At 38.0% G+C, this 18,781-nt stretch overlaps 1 protein-coding gene across 2 annotated transcripts in view; it reads right to left on the bottom strand.

Annotated features, from left to right (window-relative positions):
• Positions 1–16,659: 16,659 nt before the first annotated feature.
• The window catches only part of LOC137389935 (serine/threonine-protein kinase PRP4 homolog), a 37,616-nt gene continuing 35,494 nt past the window's right edge, over positions 16,660–18,781 (bottom strand). Inside the window, exons 12-14 of one of the 2 annotated variants that reach the window (XM_068076130.1) lie at positions 18,601–18,696; positions 18,188–18,282; positions 16,660–17,825 (exon numbers count right to left, since the gene is read on the bottom strand). In XM_068076130.1, the coding sequence (XP_067932231.1) occupies positions 18,280–18,282; positions 18,601–18,696 (99 nt within the window). In that variant the 3' untranslated portion in view covers positions 16,660–17,825; positions 18,188–18,279. Of the gene's footprint in view, positions 17,826–18,187; positions 18,697–18,781 lie in introns of both variants that reach the window. The other variant, XM_068076129.1, reaches the window with a different exon arrangement.

The raw sequence follows: 18,781 nt of genomic DNA, 5'->3' as shown, positions 1-18,781 counted from the left end.
AGTTGATATCTATTGCTTGCGATTGACCTGCGATGATTTTATACCCTGTGTCTTTCTTTGCAATTTGTTGGCATTTATAATTTTTATTTCATTTTAAATTTGAAAAAATATTTTTATTTTATATCTATATTTAACAATGTTACATATAAGCTCATTGCACTCATTAATATGTTTGCTACATTTTGCAGCCAAAACTAGCTTTTTATGTGCAATAGAATTGGAATTATGAGCATCGATTCATTGTAAGCCATGTTAAGATAGCCGCAAGGATGCTATTCCCACGACCAAACGAACGGAGCGAAGTGTGGGAGTTTTTATGATAAATGCATGTGCACACAACTTACGAAAATTATTCACCAACAATGAGACGAACCCTCGTCAAGAAATTTCATCAACAAATTTAAGCATCGTTATGTAAAGTCGTTAAAGTTTAATAACGATACAAAACACATTTAAACCTATTTGAATATGTTACCAAGTCTTTGTAAACCGCCGGTATTATCTTAAAACTTACCCATCTGATCGGATTATACACAAATAGACAGATTAATTTCAACGAAAATCACCACAAAACACTTGAAAAGCTTGGTTTAATAAAAGTTAAGACCGAAAATTGAAACGCCGAGGGACAGATAATAGAACGATGAAGTCTTGCACATTTCACGAAAAATAACGTGCACTTTTCACCAGTCTATAGCATTGTCGAATTGCCGAAGGTTTTGGCAATTAACATAGGAGTACAGAAATCGTTTCATTTTTGCCGATTTCAATTTTTTCATTTTCATTTGCCGACACATTTGAATACTTTCCCATTCTAACTGATGTCCAACGCAGTATAAGTAAAGCAAATGACGATGATATTTTTTAACGTTTCTTATGAGATTATTACAATAATTAATTATAAGTTTGGATGACTACAGAACAATGACTACGTAGTACAGATTTTCTAAAAATCCATATAAATATCACAACTTCGTGATATTGTTAGCTATGTCGTTTTGAAATGTAAACAAAATTGTGCATTGGTTTTTTATTATTACTATATAAATAATATTGGTTATTCTAATAATATCAGTGCATTTTACTTCTAATATTGGCCAATATTGCATTTCTTTTTTTGCAGGAGGAGAGATATAAACATATAATCTTTTCCTTTCATTATTGCTATTTGTTGTATATAATAACACCCAGTACATTACAGTTACCATTGCAGTTATCCTATTTGACTGCTAATATTGCAATTCTCAACCATCAGTACCCTTTCTTTTTTCCAATATCACTTTGGTCGTGGGCTGTATGACAGTGGAATTTCTAGTAAATAACATGCTATAAATCTGCATATTCATAAGTTATATAATGATAATCAATCAAATGATACAAATATATATTTATGAACAAGTGGCAGCGCAGAAACAAAAATTAACGTTTTGAAAACAAAATTATTTCCATCATTCATTTGCTCGGATAGCTGCATTGCGATTGTTGCTTTCGATGTAGCAAACATCTTCTAGTTGTCCAATACCTTTCACAATATCTTTTGGTCTCAACTCTTCTTCTGCACTGCTGACCTAATTGCTATTAGTGTTTAAACAAGTTTTTGGCAGAGCAAAACTTTTGCGCGCTACCTTTAGCACAAACACAACGCGTAAAAGTTTGCTCGCTCAACGTAGCCTTTGGCCCAAAACTTGCAAACCTTTTTTATATCCATGTTATTTAAAATATTAAGACCCCATCGAACAAGGAACTACTATTAGCCTGAGACAGTCAGTAAATAATTTTATGGAGTTGCTTTCAGAGTTCCTCTACTATCGTAAATTGAAACCGTTTTTTATATATGTACATGTGCTTCGACAGATCAAGACCGCGTAGAACAAGAAACTACTATTAGCCTGAGACAGATATTAATTATTTCTATGGTTTTGTTTTTGATTTTGATCTATCAATTGAAATTTAAACCAATTTTTATATAGGTACTTCGAAGTATCAAGACCATGTTAAACAAGCAACTTGTACTATTAGCCTGAGACCATTATTGATTATTTTTATGGTGTTACTTTCAAAGTTTTAACGAAAAAAAAACCGAAAAGCTTTGGAGTTGAACAGTGAGAGAATTGATTGTTAATAATGTAAATGATTCATTATTAATACGATTTTGTGGACACTTTTCTATTAATCACTGGATATTATGGGTTTATAAAAATCAAAGATAGTCAAAGTGTTTGTCAAAGTGGAGGTGGCGTTCAAATAGAGGCTGGCGCTCTATTTTCCATTATTTTCTCATAATGGTGGTCAAATAGGGGTGGCGTTCAAATAGATGTGGCGTTCAATTAGAGATTTTGCAGTAAATCTTTTCTCACTGTAATTGTTGGAACCTGTCTATCACCATGACAGACCACTTTCCTTTCTGTAGCCAGTTCATCCCACACCATCAAGCAACTGTTCTTGTCGCCCATCTTCATCTGATCTAGGTTTAAAGGGTGACTTGCAACAAAATTCACATTGCAGTTATTTGGTATCAAAAGATTCACCATGTCTTACTCTGCTGTGTTGCAGGGGCAAAATATATGGAAATGTGGTTACAAGCTCTTGAAAGCTAAAAAACGAACAGTTAATCGCCGCCATCACAAAACCGCCGTAGATTAGAATCTCTTTCCAAAACGACTCAAATGGGACGTAGTTGTACAAGATGGCTTTTGTTTACACTTTCACGCAGCCTCATTCGTCGAAATATTTTCACAAATATACTTCACGCATTCAATAAAACCATGTCTATTGTTCTTACGCATCTATTTTATTGTCATTGTAATGCTGTCACTTTTAGCACTGATATCTTATAACTTGCCGTAAAGAATTCGTTTAATTTTTTAACCTTAGCTCGAAGGAGTACATATCATTGTTTGATAATCATGACGAGCCTATTGGCCACCTGTGGTAGAGATCATTTTGGGCAAGTCTGGGCATGTTTTTTTGACGTGAGCGTTTTTATCGCGATCAACTTTTTTCGATTTCAATCTTCAAATATCTTGACAATCAGATTGCCTTAACAACAAACAACATATCAACTGATAGACAAAAAATGCTTTCTTTTAAAATCAACTCAAATTTGACGCAACCACATCTTCACGTCATTCTTGCTTAGAAAGCGGTCTTGTATATAGCATAATTCTTTGCAGTTTTGAACTTTAACCAAGAACTCTTCATCATTAGTGAATATGGATGCCACATCTCCGCTCGGAACATCTTCTGGCTCTGTACATAACAAGGGAAGTCTAAGTACATCTGATATTAAGTTCAAATACCCTTTTCTAAACAGAACATCGTAGTTGTATACTATGAGTCTTACACGCCAACGCTGTATTTGGAACCCAGCTCAGTAATCAGTTGCCATGCTAGTGCTTGATCTGTGCGCAGTGTGAATCTGCGACTCCATAGATACACTCTCCACTTTTCAACAGCCCAGACATAACTCTTCCTTTTCTCCTACTGAGTATTTTCACTCAGTTTCACTGAGAGTTCTGGAAGACCTACTACAGCAACCTCTTTTCCATCTCTGATCTGAGAAAGTTGAGCACCTAGACCACAGTTTGAAGCATTCGTTGATACTATTGTAGGAAGTGTTGTATGAAAGGGAGCTAAAGGATCAGCTTAAATTAGCATTTGTCTTATTTCATCAAAACATTGCTTAACCTCTATTGACCAGTAAAATGTACTACTTCTCAAAACCTCACGCAGTGTTACAACTGCTGTTGAAAAGTTTGGAATATATTTAGCATAGTAAGAAATTAGATCTATTTAAGATTGAAGCGGTGCTTCGAAGCGGAATTGGTGCATCCACAATAGCTTTTATCTTAGATTCGGTGGGTGATATTCCCTCAGCTGACACGGTATGGCAACAAATGACAGAGTTTTCCCTGAACAAGTACTTTGCTATATTTAACTTCAATCCAATGTCAAAAAGGCACTGAAGAACTACTTTCAATGTTTTTCTCGTGCTCTTTCATGGTTGTGGTGGCATCAAATATATCATCCAAGTAGGCACTTACATCAGGTATATCTTTCAACACCTAGTTAATTATTTTCTGAAAAAAAAGCTGGAGCAGATGCCAATCTAAATTCTAGTCGACAAAACCGAAACAAGCATTGGTGTGTAATAACGAATGAAAGTGGCCTTTTTCCTCATGAAGTGGAGCCTAATGAAAAGGTCCTTTCAAGTTTATTTTTGAAAACTCGAACTAGCTGATTCAGAAGTTCATGTATATGAGGTATTATGTGAGCATCAGCTACAATAGCTTCATTTACGCCTTGTAAGTCAACACATAATCTTACTGATCTATCAGGCTTACATACAACCACCAAGTTTGAAACCCACTCAGAAGCGTCAACTCGTTTTATAATTTCTGATGCCTCCGTGTCCTGAAGCTCAGCCTTGACTTTCTCTCTAACTTCTATAGGAAGTCTTCGCAGCTGCTAGCTAAGAGGCTCTACATCAGCCTTCACACCAGCCTTGTGAATATAGCCTTTAATGTGTGTTCCATAACACTCTAGGTTTGTTGACATCCTCTGACAAGGCTTGTTTGACGACAGCATTCTTGCGGTCAATTGTAATTCCAAGATCACTCAAAAGATCTCTACCCAGCAAACAACCTCCTTGATTTACCACATAGGATGTACCACCTACACGTCGTCTATTAAATAGCACATCACATTTCAAACAGCCTTAAGTTTTAATAGGTGTCTGATTATACGACATAAGCTTCAGAGGGCATGGCAGCAACTCAATGTCACCAAAAGTTGCTTTCACGTCAGTTGCTGTCAATATAGACACCCATGACCCAGTATCAACTATGAGGTTTCCTGCTTTGAAAACATTTTTAGACATCAAGGTAACACTGCATCTCATCGGTTGATCTACCTTGATTTTAACTGGCAGAACATATGGGGTTGTTCTACTTCAACGACTGAAACCTTGCTAGCAGAGTTGTCTTCACAACACTTTTTAGAACTTCTAGTTCTGTGGTAACCATTGCATTTCGTATTCTTTGCTGGATGCACTGGATCATTAATAAATGTGAACCCGAGTCACATCTAAAACTTTCTCTTCCTTTGACTATGACATTTGCTCGGCACCTACACTACCATCACTTCTACAGTCACTTAAGGCTTGATTATCAACCTAACTGCATAACTAGCTGCCTCAATATTTCTGCATGTCTGCAGTAGTCCTAGTGTAAAGTTCAAATCTATAAGTAACCTCTCTCCAGCAGGGTTGTCATTAGCATGCAACACTAAACTATGACAAATCTTTTGCTACAAATCACGAAATGAGCATGTTCTGCTAAGATATTTTAAGTTAAACACATACTGATTCACACTTGAATCCTCCCACTTGTGTGTTCTAAATTTATACTGCTTGATAAACGCATTTACTTTTGGTGAAAAGTACTGGTCAACCTTTTTGAAGCACGTCTGATACTCCTCGTTAGTCAATGCATGCTCTGGAGTAGACTCTGGTAGGTAAGTAAGTAAATGTGTAATAGGTTCTCTGTGTTCCCAGAGAGTCAAGCAGCAATGCCAGTTTGCTAGCAGGTGACCCCTTATCATTGTCAATGAGCAGTGTATAGTTATGAAACAATCTTTTCCAAATAGTCCAAGCAACAGCAGGATCCCAGGCACAGGTAAGAAGGCGGATCAATACCTATCGTCGCCATTTGTAATGTCTATAAATGTTAAGTTTATTAGCAAGTAGTATTAGTTTAAGCTGTTTAATATTATATTTTCATATTAGAGCAGGAAATTTTAGAGCAGTTCTGAAACCAATAGAAACAGGAACTGTAAGGAGTCATAATGAGAACATAATAGAGACTAATATAACAGAGGATTCTACAGGTACTAATAAGAGTGTTAGGCTATTGTAAGCAATACTTACCAATAAAAGTTCCAATATTTATGGGTAAAGAACGGTAAATATACCAATATTTACCATCAAGTTCTTTTTTGTGCAACTTCAACAACTAAAATACCATAGACCAGAGTTACTTCAGCTAGCTGGGGTAACTTTGGCTGCTTTGGAAAGTTTACTAAAATATAAAATTGATTAATTCAATTAATTAATTTTATATTGTCAATTATTTTTATTATTGTATAACTATTATTATAAACAATTTACATCAATAAAACATGGGTGTATCATTTGCTGCTGGCCTTTTATTATTCTTTTTGCTACTTATTGTTTCACCTCATGGTTTGAATTTTGCCATCTTTGGTCTCCATCTTACACTAAGAGTGATATCACGACATTTAAACTTTTGGAAATTGTAAGTATACTAATTTTGCAAATGAATACTGTATATTGCCGTATGAGCCATGCGGCTCATTTGAATAAAAGCTGTGGGTATTTTACGGTTTTTTCTTTCACCGCTAGGGGCGCATTAACCGAAATTAAAATCAAAACTGAAAAAAATTTATGCAAAGAAGCAGACTGTTTTTCTATTCAGCTAGCAAATAGAACACGGATGACAAATTACCAACTACCTTAATAATTAATTTCAAATTCTTGCCCTATAATTATGGAACCCAAACGAAGAAGTTTGTATGATGCAAGTTTTAAGCTGAATGCTATTGATATTGCTATTCAGGAAAGAAATCGTGCAGCTGAACACAAGCTTAACACCAATGTATGTATGGTGAAACGCTAGAGGGGACAGCGTAAAGAGCTCATGCGATGCCAAAAGTCAAGGAAATAAAAGCAGGTGGTCTGAACTCACAAATATCCTGGAGGACTGGATGAACATTCAGAGAGCGGGTGGCAGAGGTGTATCCACTGTTCAGATCCGACTTGATGCCAAAGCAATAGCGCATGAAATGAATATTTCAAAGCGGGGCCGTCATGGTGATTCAGATTCATGAGACGCAAAAACCTGTCCATCAGGGCACAGACCAACTCTCTGCCAGCAACTCCCTCTGACTACCAGAAAAAGATTAAAAACTTTTACAAATTTGTTGAAAGTAAGATAAAAGAGCACTCCATTGGACCAGACGAGATCATAAACATGGATGAAGTACCTCTAACGTTTGATCTGCCTCTGGCCAGCATGATTAACAAAACTGGTGCATCCTTTGTGCTGCTGAAAACAACTGGCCACAAGAGGTCGCACTTCACCTGTGTGCTGGCATGTGCGGCATCCGGAGAAAAACTTCCACCTATGGCGACTTTTTAGTGCATAACTTTACCTAAAGGACAACTACCGAGAGGTCTGGTAGTCAAAGTTAACGCCAAAGGGTGGATGATTGAAGGGCTGGTGAAGGAATGGTTAAGAGAGTGCTACAGCAAGCGCCTGGGAGGATCTTTTCACAAGAAAAGAAGGGGCTGCTAGTTTTGGATAGCATGAGGGTGCACATCACAGATTCAGTAAGAGGCAATCAAGAAAACAAACTTAATTCAAGCTGTAACTCCTGGAGGTACAACAAAGTATTTGCAGTCACTTGACATCAGTGTGAACAGGGCATTTAAAGCAGCACTACAGGTTGAGTGGGAGACTTGGATGACAAGCGGGGAGAAGTCATTTACCAGCCGCATGCGACAAGCATCCTTTTCTGATGTCTGTCAGCGGATCCTAACAGCATAGCGTGATGTGAAAGAATCCACCATCACCAACAGTTTAGAAAGGCAGGGCTGCTTCGTAAGAGCGCCGCACCTTCAGAACCAAGTTCACCGAAGGAAGATAGTGACACCAAAAGTGAGACAGAGGGGACAGATGTGACGATGCGCTGATGAGATTGTTCAACTCCGACACTGAAGAAGACGACTTCATGGGTTGCAGTGAAGATGATTAATGTGAAGCGAGAGAAATGAAGTGAATACTAGTTATTGCCTATTGCATCTGTTCCGTTTTAACCAGCAAAGTTGCCGCCGTGTTAAAAAGCCCTGTTATGGGTTCAGCGGCCTATACAAAAGGTGCGGCCTATGTATTGTTTTATTATCAGGTTTTTTAAAATAGAGCAGATACAGCTTATATGGGGGAGCGGCTAATAGTTTGGAAAGTAAGGTATATAACAAATAGATCATTTTAGTTTATATTGTTCACCCAGTAACAATATGGAAACAATATTTATGGTTTTTTAGGAATTTGTGGCAGGCCAAAGTAACCCCAGAAAGGTTATTTATTTTGATTTGATGAAGTTTTAATTACAGCATACAATTTATTGCTTGCAGGCAGTCAATCCATCCGGCGATGCCTAGAAAGTACCAACCCAAACGCAGATGTCGCAGCTATGGTGTTGAGCAGCAGACAGCCCCACTGCTATGAAAGAAATAAAACACAGGAAGTCTCAGCACCAAGAGGCAAAAAAGTACAAAATTAGTAGAGGGACAGCCAAAACAGTGTAGCTGGTAAACACATGTGTAAAGGTCCGGCCACACGTAACGAATTATTCGTTCAATCTGACCGAATCCACGAATTTCACAGAATTCACAGATCTATTCTGCCGAATATCATAGATTCGTCTGAGCTGTGCATGCACACCGAATTCGTTACCGAAACGCGTTTAATTGGCTAACCAATTCTTTTAGCGAGCACGATTCTATTAGCTTTGACAAGTGATATAGTCCAAGACACGTATGACGACACACAAAAGTATCACCGCGATATGACTTGATACATACGATGCAACGGCCTATATGCGCTAGAGATAGCGACTGTTTTTGCGACGGAGCTTTTGCTGCATAAAACGAAATTGTTATTATTGAAAAAGAAATAATTCATAACTTCTAAAATATTTAAAAGAAAATTCTGGATACACGATGAGAAGTTCCTGTCATGGTGAACCAACGAGAGAGAACCAACAATAGCGCATATAGGCCGTTGCATCGTATGTATCAAGTCATATCGCGGTGATACTTTTATTGTGGGTCGTCGTACGTGTCTTGGACTATACCACTTGCCAAAGCTACTAGAACCGTGCTCGCTAAAAAAGTTGGTTAGCCAATTAAAAGCGTTTCGTTAACGAATTCGGTGTGCATGCACAGCTCAGACGAATCTATGATATTCGGCAGAATAGATATGTGAATTCTGTGAAATTCGTGGATTCGGTCAGATTGAACGAATAATTCGTTACGTGTGGCCGGACCTTTAGCCAGGGCGTGAAACCATTCTAAGCGGAGTGAAGGAGCCAACTTTGGTAGACCATATCAAAAAATAGCAGAATGGAGGTTCTCATTGGACAAAGCAGGTTGGTGCATAGAATACTGTAATTGGTAAGAGTTGGTTATTATTTCTAAATTACAAACCACTTTTATAACTACGTTTGAACATCTTTACACTATTCTTTTAATATTTTATAGATTCAAGAGTACTCGTAAAGACATATCTGGACAAAGGTGGAAGGTCTGTTGTTCAGTTCAAGAATAACCATCCGGGAGAGGTGTTACAGTTTCATGAAAAAGAACCATCAGAAACCTTCTTATAGAATGTGCCAAAATATAGCCTCTAAGCATGCAAAAGTCAATCCAGATGACATTCGATCTCATTTCAGAAATTTAGGGAAAACTGCCGACAATGTCAACTATGATGAAACTCCCCCCTCCGATGATCTCAGAAGGAAAAAGTGCACATTCCAAAGAGGAACTAAGTATCCAAAATAGTATGCACAGTAGCAAAATTTCAACCAGCATGTTTGCTGGAACTGCAGCAGGGTGAGCTATTGTCTTTTACGAAGTTTATTTCTGGGACACCTAGACGTATGGGGACCACCAGGAACCAGATGTAACCGCAGTAAATCTGGCTGGTTTGATGGTCCTTGTTTTAAAGACTAGTTCCGCAGCATAGCATTACCTTATTTACACAAACAGGATGGAACAAGTATTAACTGGTGATAAGTCAAGATCTCACTTCAATCATGAAGTGCTCAACTTGTGCGAGCAGAACAACATCAAGTTTGTTTGCCTGCCAAACTCAACGCATATGTGACAGCTGTTGATGTGGCATTTTTCAAGCCAATGAAAATTAACTGAGAAGTATCTTTTTAACCAGGAAAACCAGTGGCAAAAGAAGTGCAACAGTCGCTAAAGATAAATTTTCTTTGTTGCTTGAACTGCTGCTGGAGTCCATGGAGAACTGTCAATGCAAGATGCAATCAGGTTTCAGAAAAACTGGAAACTATCCTCTAAACCCAAGCCAGGTACTAGCAAGCCTCCCAGATTATGTTAGGAACGCAGCGGATGTTCAATCCAGTCAGGGATGTTCAATCCAGTCGGGGAAATATTTATTGATAACCTGAAGACCTTGTATTATGGAGAAGCACAAAGAACTGCAAAGAAGAGGAGATTAACAGTCGAAGCTAGAAAGAGTATTGGCGGTGCGGATCCTCTACCTAACACCGATCCACTTACTAACCCACAACTTAGCACAAGTATTGCCGATGCACTACCGGGTACGAGCACCATGTTTCCGCAACAAAGCATAAGCAAGGAATCATTATGTGCAGTGGACAAAAGAAAGGCCTATCAATGATGGAAGTGATTCAGAGATTGAGCTTGAAAATTTGAATTCAAAAGTATCCAGTGAGCCTGAGGTGATCATGACTGACTCAGATGAAGGCGATTACCTGCTAGTGACAAACAAGGCAAAGCACTAAACAAAAAATTATGTTGGCAAAGTTGAGCAGATGAAAGACGGGCATTACAGCATGATATATCTGAGAAAACAATCGGAGTCAAGCAGAAAATTCGTACTTCCATCGATTGCTGACTGTGACACTATAAGCCAGGGGTTCCAACCAGGGAGGAATTCCCCACCTAAGAGGGAATTTTGAATATACAAGGGGGGAACAGAGAAGTCTCTGATTTGTTAAATTTTTAATTTATGTCCTGCAGTGCTGTGAGTTAGGGTTTCATCATTTAACATTTTGGGTTTATCTATAACAATAAGCGCTAATAATGAGCTACTAGTCAGAACCCAGATATATGTGAACACACATATATTCAGATCTTGATTGGATAGTAAGTTAACCTAGTCATAAACCAATTCACTGCCATACCGAAGGTCATGTATTGTTGTATGTGTGCTGTATAAAAATTCATAATATGTCGTTATATGTTTAGATATGTACAATGAAACGGGATTATAAATTGTATCGGTTGATTTTAGTCATGTGAGTTGAAAGTGCGGGGAGAGGAAACAAATTTATCAAAAGGCACAAGGGCGGGCTGAATGAAAAAGGTTGGGAACCGCTGCTTTAAGCAATGACCAAATCTTGCTGAAATTAAGTGAAATCTACAAATTTCAAACTACATTTGCAGGAATGTTTGTTCAGTAAAATAGCTCAGATTGGTTTCTTATTTGGCCATCTTTACTAATGTTTACCATAGTATGATGAACTGATATTCTGAAAAATGACTCTCGGCCGACAGTGATGCTGTCGAATAATTTTACTTCAACATTATCTTGATTACCTGTAATTATCTTTGTATGTTGTTACTATTAGTTTCTTACTTTCTGACCTATTTGAGTGGCCAAAGTTGCCCTATCAACTGTCAACTTTGGTCTAATACTGAAAACTCATCGATGGCCAAAGTTACTCCCGCTTGCGGGGTTACATCGGCGTCCCCTTTATTTTTTGTTTATTTCGAAATTGGATTATTTTCTGAAGTTTTGAATAGGCAGTAACTGTAGAAAATAACAAGTTATTTATTTACAAAATATAAAAATTACTCAAACATTATTTATACTTCTTTACCATTGAAATTATCCTTACAAAACGGCAAACGTTATTGTTTTTTGGCACACATTTAACAAAATTTAAAAAAATAATATTGATGATGAAAGGTTAAAATAGCTAATGACAGTTACACCCTTTACTCGAACGGTCATCCATACTCATTTGCTCAGTCTCGTACGGGTTCGAGTCTTGACAGTCAAATGGGAGTCATGACTGTCCATAAGTAACAAGCTTCAGCAAATGTGGGGGAAGAGGTCCTACAGGCAGGAGAAAGAGAGGCTCATTAGCAGACAGAGGGAGAGCGCCTAAGCAGGCCCTTAGGAAAAAGAGGCCGAGTCATGGGAGCTGTTCTCTTAAATAAATTGTTTAGCATGTGGGAAGGCTAGCCTGTGGGGAGTAAGTCGAGTATTGCTTCGTATTTGGTCGAGTATTGCTTGGTTCAATGCTTCGTATCAGGTGTGTGAAGATATCTTGTTTGCTTAAGTTTTCAGCTAGTGTACGTGCTGTCAACATGTAGGGTGGAGCTCTTAAAATACCCTTAGTATCTAGGTCGTGTCTGACAGAGGATGACAAATCTTGATACATGTAATCTGATTTGTTTCCAACACCTTTCTGGTGGTTTTCTGGTAGGGCAGTTGACTCATTTTTTATGATAAACTGTTCCTAATTTTGAAGTTTTTAATTTTCTATTTGACATTTGTAATTATTCGATCTTTTGATGTCTTGGGGTCTTTGCTGTTTGTACGCATCATATGCTTATCTTGTGGTTTGGCTTCGCTTTCTGTATGTAGTTTTGTTTTGGTGACATTTTCATATCAATGTCAAACAATTAATTCTAAAATGATTACTTAAAATGGTTTTTAAATAATTTACATTTATACTATAGATTTTCCTGTGAGTCACTAGTAAAACGATTTTTTTTATAAAAGTAGTTTTTTGTGTGAAGTCCTGTAATCACCATCATCCAAAAGGCGATATTGGGCACAACTAGCTTGCGTTAGAAATAACAGAATCGCAATCGTAACAATCAACATTTCAGCTAATCGAATAGATGCAGCCAAGGGTGTGTGCGCGCGCGGGTGGTGGCCAATATTCAACAAGTGGTGAGACTATTGGGGACAAGTTGTCATAAAAGCTTTCACCACGGTCTCTGATTAATGTAAAAATGAAGCTCTTCTATACACCTTGGTATATGTACACTTAAGGCATCCATAAACCGAGAGAACTGCAGAATACTTTAGTTCCATTTTAGAGGCGCATTCTCCCAAAGCCGATCACATATCCTTAGCCCAAGTTCCTACAACATAGTCAGGCACATGAGAGATGCCTGCATATACAACAGTCATAACGAATTTCATGCATGTAGGGTGCACCTATAAGTACTTAACTAGTCAGGTACTTGTACAGGCTATCGGCTAACCATGAAAACCGATACAACCTGATAAACTGACAAACCGGCAACACTAGCTCTACGCTGGAGTTGAATCTGGGCATCCTTTTGAAAAGAAGTAAAATACCCAACAGTTTGAGCAGTCTCACCAGAGTTCCCAAAATGTGTGCCATGGCCATGATCAAAGGAGGGGAAAGATTAATTTATCTTCTGGCTAGCCACTGCCTCAGATTAGAGAAGCCAGTATGTCTGAACCTGTTTCTGCCCACTGGACTGGATTACATCTCTGGAGTTCCAAGAGGAACTAATTATGCAAAAGCTAGTGTTCTTTGATACCCTTTCCACATTTATGGAAATATCACAAATTGATGATAATCATACTAGCTCGAACATCATTCAGTCTAAAAAGGTTTGCGATTTGGTGCTTCCACTCTAGCATCCAGTGAAAGATCCGCTAGGAAACCAACACAAGAGTCACATAGTTTCAAGTTCATCTTGAAACCGCAGAATGGAATGTAAGAACACTCACTGATAAAGATCGCTCAAATCGACCAAAATGACAGACTGTACTGATGGCAAAAGGACTTCAAAGATGGCAGTGATATCGCATCACTGCGAGACTCGTCTAGCAGTTTGGTGGATAGTGGCTACTCATTTTACTTGAGTGGCAGAGAAAAGCATAAACGAAGAAAGGCAGGAGTTGGCTTTGCAATCAGAAATGACAGTCAAGAAAATGAGACAAGACCCAATCGCGGTGAATGACAGCATCATGACTGCTCCTGCTCCTAAAGAGGAATGTGCACTTGTCTATCTTACACTTATATGCTCTCACTATGACCAATTCTGATTACGCAAAGAAGAACTTTTGCCATCAATGGATGTATGATTAACAGCATCTCTGGCACAGACAAGCTGATTATTGCAGGTGACTTTAATGCAAGGGTTGAATGTGATCATCAGAGTTTGCAAAAATTAATCGGATATCAGGGTTTAGAAAAATGTAACTTTAACGGTGAACTTCCACTTGCTTTTTGCTTAGAGCATAATGTTGTCATCAGCAACCCCATCTTCAAACACAAGGATCATCATAAGACGACATGGATGCATCCAAGGTTCCAGCATTGGCACCCGCTAGATATGCGATTACAAAACAAGTGGACCGAAGAGATGTTTTGGACACTGTTTACAATGGTGCAGAATGCTGTACAGACCTCAACATAGTTTGTTCTATGAAAACAGTTAAAATACAAAAAAAGAACACGAAAAGACCATCCAAAACAAGCTAAAAACTAAATGTTGAAAAGCTAAAAAACATCAAAATTTGAGATAAATATTCGAAAAACAAGAAAGTAAATAAAATAAGATGAGAAGGTAATAACGGAGATCACTGAACGATGGGAGAATTTAAAGTCTGTCTTCTAATGCGGTGTATGTGGTACTAAGCAACTTATCCAGGAGACCTCAAAATTGGTTCAGAAAGGATGATGTGAGGCTTAACCAGCTGCTTGAAGAGAAAATTGATGCATGAATTTGTTTCGTTGCATTAGAGCAAACAAGCAAAACTTCCAACAGTGAGGAAAAAACTCCAGTAATACACCAAAGAACTGAAGTCACGTTACATTGATAAGAAAAAGCAAGAAACTAAACGACATAAAGAAATTTTAACAGTCTCAGAGAAGTAAATGGCCTACAGAAGAGAGCAACGGTGCAGCTAAAATCACTTGATGGAGAAATAGTCCTGCAGGATAAGAATCATATTCTGGATCGCTTCGCCGAACATTTTAACTGGTTCCCAAATGTCCCAAGAATGAGAGAGCGGCGTGCTTTATATCGCTTTACTCAACGACCAATTATGAGCTGTCTGGATGAACCTCCCGACGAAGCGAAATTTATCATTGCAGTCACCGTAACGAAAAAAATAAAGAGCACCTGAATAATGTGGGACCCTAGCAGAGGTATGGAAGTATGGAGGCCGGTGGCTACAAAAGATATTATTTTCAATTGATTAGAGATATATGGTAGAAGGACGAACATCCCACCTACATGTATATTTAAGAAAGGAGATCATATAGACTGGGAACTGTCGAGGCATTTTTTTACTGCCAATTGCTGGAAAAATTATGACCCATGTACTACTCAACAGGATCAATAAGGTGATATCACCAAATGTACTGCCTAAAAGACAGTATGGGATTTCATAAGAGACGTAGTACAATGGATATGGTGTTCAATGTCTGTCAAGTAAAGGACAAATGTCTAGATCAAAACATGCCTTCATACGCTGTTTTTAATGACTTCACGAAGGCTTTTGATAGTCTCAAGATAAGGTTTTTGGATAGTCCTGAAAAAGTTGGGCTGCATTGACAAGATGATAAACTTCATAAGATTTTTGTATGACGAAATGCAGGCCCAAGTAGTCACGGCGCATCATGCTTCAACTAGGTTCTTTGTGGAAAAGGGTGTCACGCAAGGCTGTGTTTTGGGGCACCACCCCTTTTCTCACTGTATTTTGGTGCTATGCTTGAAGTTGCTTCTAAAGACAACAGCGAAGCAGTCTACATCCAAACAAGACTGTGTCCACTTCTTTTTAGTCTCTCAGTTCAGTTCAAATCACGCACAACCAAGTTTAATGTCACAGAGATGTTGTCCACGGACAGTTCTCTGGATGACACACTGCACGAAAGAGGAATAAGGGCAGACCTAGGCTGAGATACAAAGATGTAGGTAAGTGTAACATGATGTTGAGGGAACTAAATTTAAACAGATGGCAAAAGAAGCCACAAAACAGAGCTGCATGGTCAAGTCTAAACCATTGTCATAGTCAAAACGAACAACTGCACAAGAGCACGCTTGAATTACGATCACATATACCACGCCATTGTAAAATAGTTCACCGTATTCATGGGGGGACACGACAACGGGACACGGACTCCTAGAATAGGCATTGTTAACATCCTCAGTCGACCGTTGTTGTCAATATGTAATTAGTTTACAAGTCGCAATAGCAGGCTGTTTGCTCTATATACACACATTCAGTGTTTGTCAAAATACTCAATCCTTTCTGGCAACATCGGATAGATTAATAGCTGAGATAGACAGATACATCTGAATGAGGCGCGTATAAAACATTGACAAGTTTACATATAGAATGAATTTTAACCACATACTTCATTCAACGATGTCTAGGGTATTCTATTTGGGGTGCTCATTCAGGTTACTGTGCAGAGAACTTGGGGGAGAACAATCAGTGACTAACAGCGTGCATAACCGATCAACTTACAAAAATATGGCCTTTTATATTATTTATGGGCACGCGAGACACAATTAGATATACATGAGGGTGTCAAATGTTTACGGGCTACAACTAATGCTTCGGAAAAAATCAGTAGTTGGTTCCTTGTTTGAATATATGTACAGCTGCATATGGCATACTAATGGTACACAAATGTATGAGCGCAATATGGTCGGGAGTGCAGTCTGCATGTTTTATAAGCCAAGATAATCTCATTATGAGTATGTTTTATCAGTCTTTGATAAAGCAATTGTCGTGGCAGTCAAAGAGCGGTGAAATTTAATGGAAAAGATAAACTGCTAGAAAAGAAGAATGATTATCGTATCGCCCATTCCATGCTAGATATTATGTTCAAGCTTTTGTCACATGTAGGAAATTCGAAAGCACCCTAAGACTATCGTGAAGGTCTTACGAAATAAAAAAAAATAATAGACACTAAAATGAAATCATCTTTCGTATCACAGCATTTAGTATTAGACAATCTTAAACAGTTGCCATAATAAGTTTAGTACATATACAGAAGGGCATTAAATAGAAATTTTCATATTTCAATGCGATGCAAAATATCAGTCAATTAAAATGAACTATCAGTAGAAGACAATCAGATAGAACAAAAGATGCAACCACGAATTGATACAAACTATTTTATGACTACTATGGAATGATAAAACGCAGTTTGGAAACCTGAATGATAACCAAGTACAAATGTTTTGGTAGCAAGGATGCAGGCATGCCATTGGATTGTAAATTTAATTAAAATAAATCGCCCGTCTTCTCGTATCAGAATCTGCTGACGAGCATATGGAACCATAGGTGCTATCTTTGACACCATTGTATCTACAATATTTCATCCATTCCATATCATTCAATCCTTAGTGACACAGCATACCTAAAATGAAAAAGCAACATGTGAGCAAGCAACTCTAAAGCTCTATTTTTGCATCGTTATACCGTGAAAAACGACATTTATCTACTAGTAAAAATAATAAAGATGCCATTGTAATTGTCAAGGACATGTTGTAGCGCCTATGGCAGTTTACTCAAGAGATATTCTAACACTTTCAAGTTATCTCTCATACTGAACAACCTCTGTTACTCTCCAAAAGATTGTCATTATTCATCAAAAGGTAATTCCATACTTACTAGAAAATTGGAATAAAACTTACCATATTTGAGAATGGTGGGGGAAAGCTCAAGTTATTTGAATGGCATATATCAGACAACCAGTGAAAGGCATGTGCTTAAGCCCATCATCGTTGCATAGAAGCTGCTATTCTATTAAACAAGTTTGCCAGTCAGACAAATAAAAATCACACCAATATAAACATTTAAAGAAAACCTGAAATATTCTCCACAAGTCCAGTAGGCAGTGGCCGGTGACCATTACGTCTGCTTACTATGCACTTCTTAGCATTTCCGAGAGCTAGCCTGAAACGATCATTAGATTATCACCAAAGGCGGACAAGCAGCGCCTCAACAATAAGTTATGTTATTTTGAGAAATGCAGTTGAGACGAACAGACTGATTTTTAATAGACATGTCTATCAGGCACAGAGTTGGCACGCTATTGCAGTTCTCTATGCAACTATGTTAATGCACAGCAATTACATATAGTTAGACTAATGTCAACAATACAACCATATGTTCCCCATATTGTCAAAGTATATATTATATTCTTTTAATAAAAAGAAAATGCAATAACGTTGACCAGTGCAGTCAGTCTACATATATCTAGGAATGCCTGCGTGAGTGTTTCTGCTAAGTGACAGAGGCTGATGCACCCCTCTTACCATCCAACTGTGAGAGATTGTCAGATGTAAAGCTGCCCACATCTAGTCTAATCGACTCCTTTCACCAGCCAACCATATCTCTCTTACGTCAGTCACTGTACGTAGTATATACAGATACAATAGAAAGAATAGAAAGTGAATCAAACAAGGCCAAATATCTCAGATGACAGAAGATGCAAAGCTCAACTAGAAAATTTTAGTCGCATAGATTGGGCCAGTGTAAAACATACATAGATGGCAGTTCATTGCTGTACAGTTTGAACGTTTTCTGTGAGACCAGTTTTATCAGGGTCAACTGAGTGTTGTCACACCTTTTCTGCTATAAACGGATGCGTAAGGCATTGATTAATAGTTATGCGCTTTGTGGGATCCAATTGTAACATTTTGTCGAGTAAGTCTCGCAATTGAGTGACCTTTTGCAGCTGGTCCTCAGGCAGACGGTGGGCTGTAGTCAAGTTGGCGAGCATCTGGTTGTTGGCAGGTATTGTATTGAGAACTGTGATTTTCTCCTGCAAAAGGAAAAGATTTACCAATACAGTTTAATACTTGAGTCATAAGTTCAATCCAGACTCTATGCATAAAGTTAATGCATTA

Source organism: Watersipora subatra, chromosome 3 (genome assembly GCF_963576615.1).
Source record: "Watersipora subatra chromosome 3, tzWatSuba1.1, whole genome shotgun sequence".
NCBI lineage: Eukaryota > Metazoa > Bryozoa > Gymnolaemata > Cheilostomatida > Watersiporidae > Watersipora > Watersipora subatra.
The sequence above is the reverse complement of the archived record's forward strand: the minus strand, read 5'-3'. Positions and strand labels throughout refer to the sequence as shown.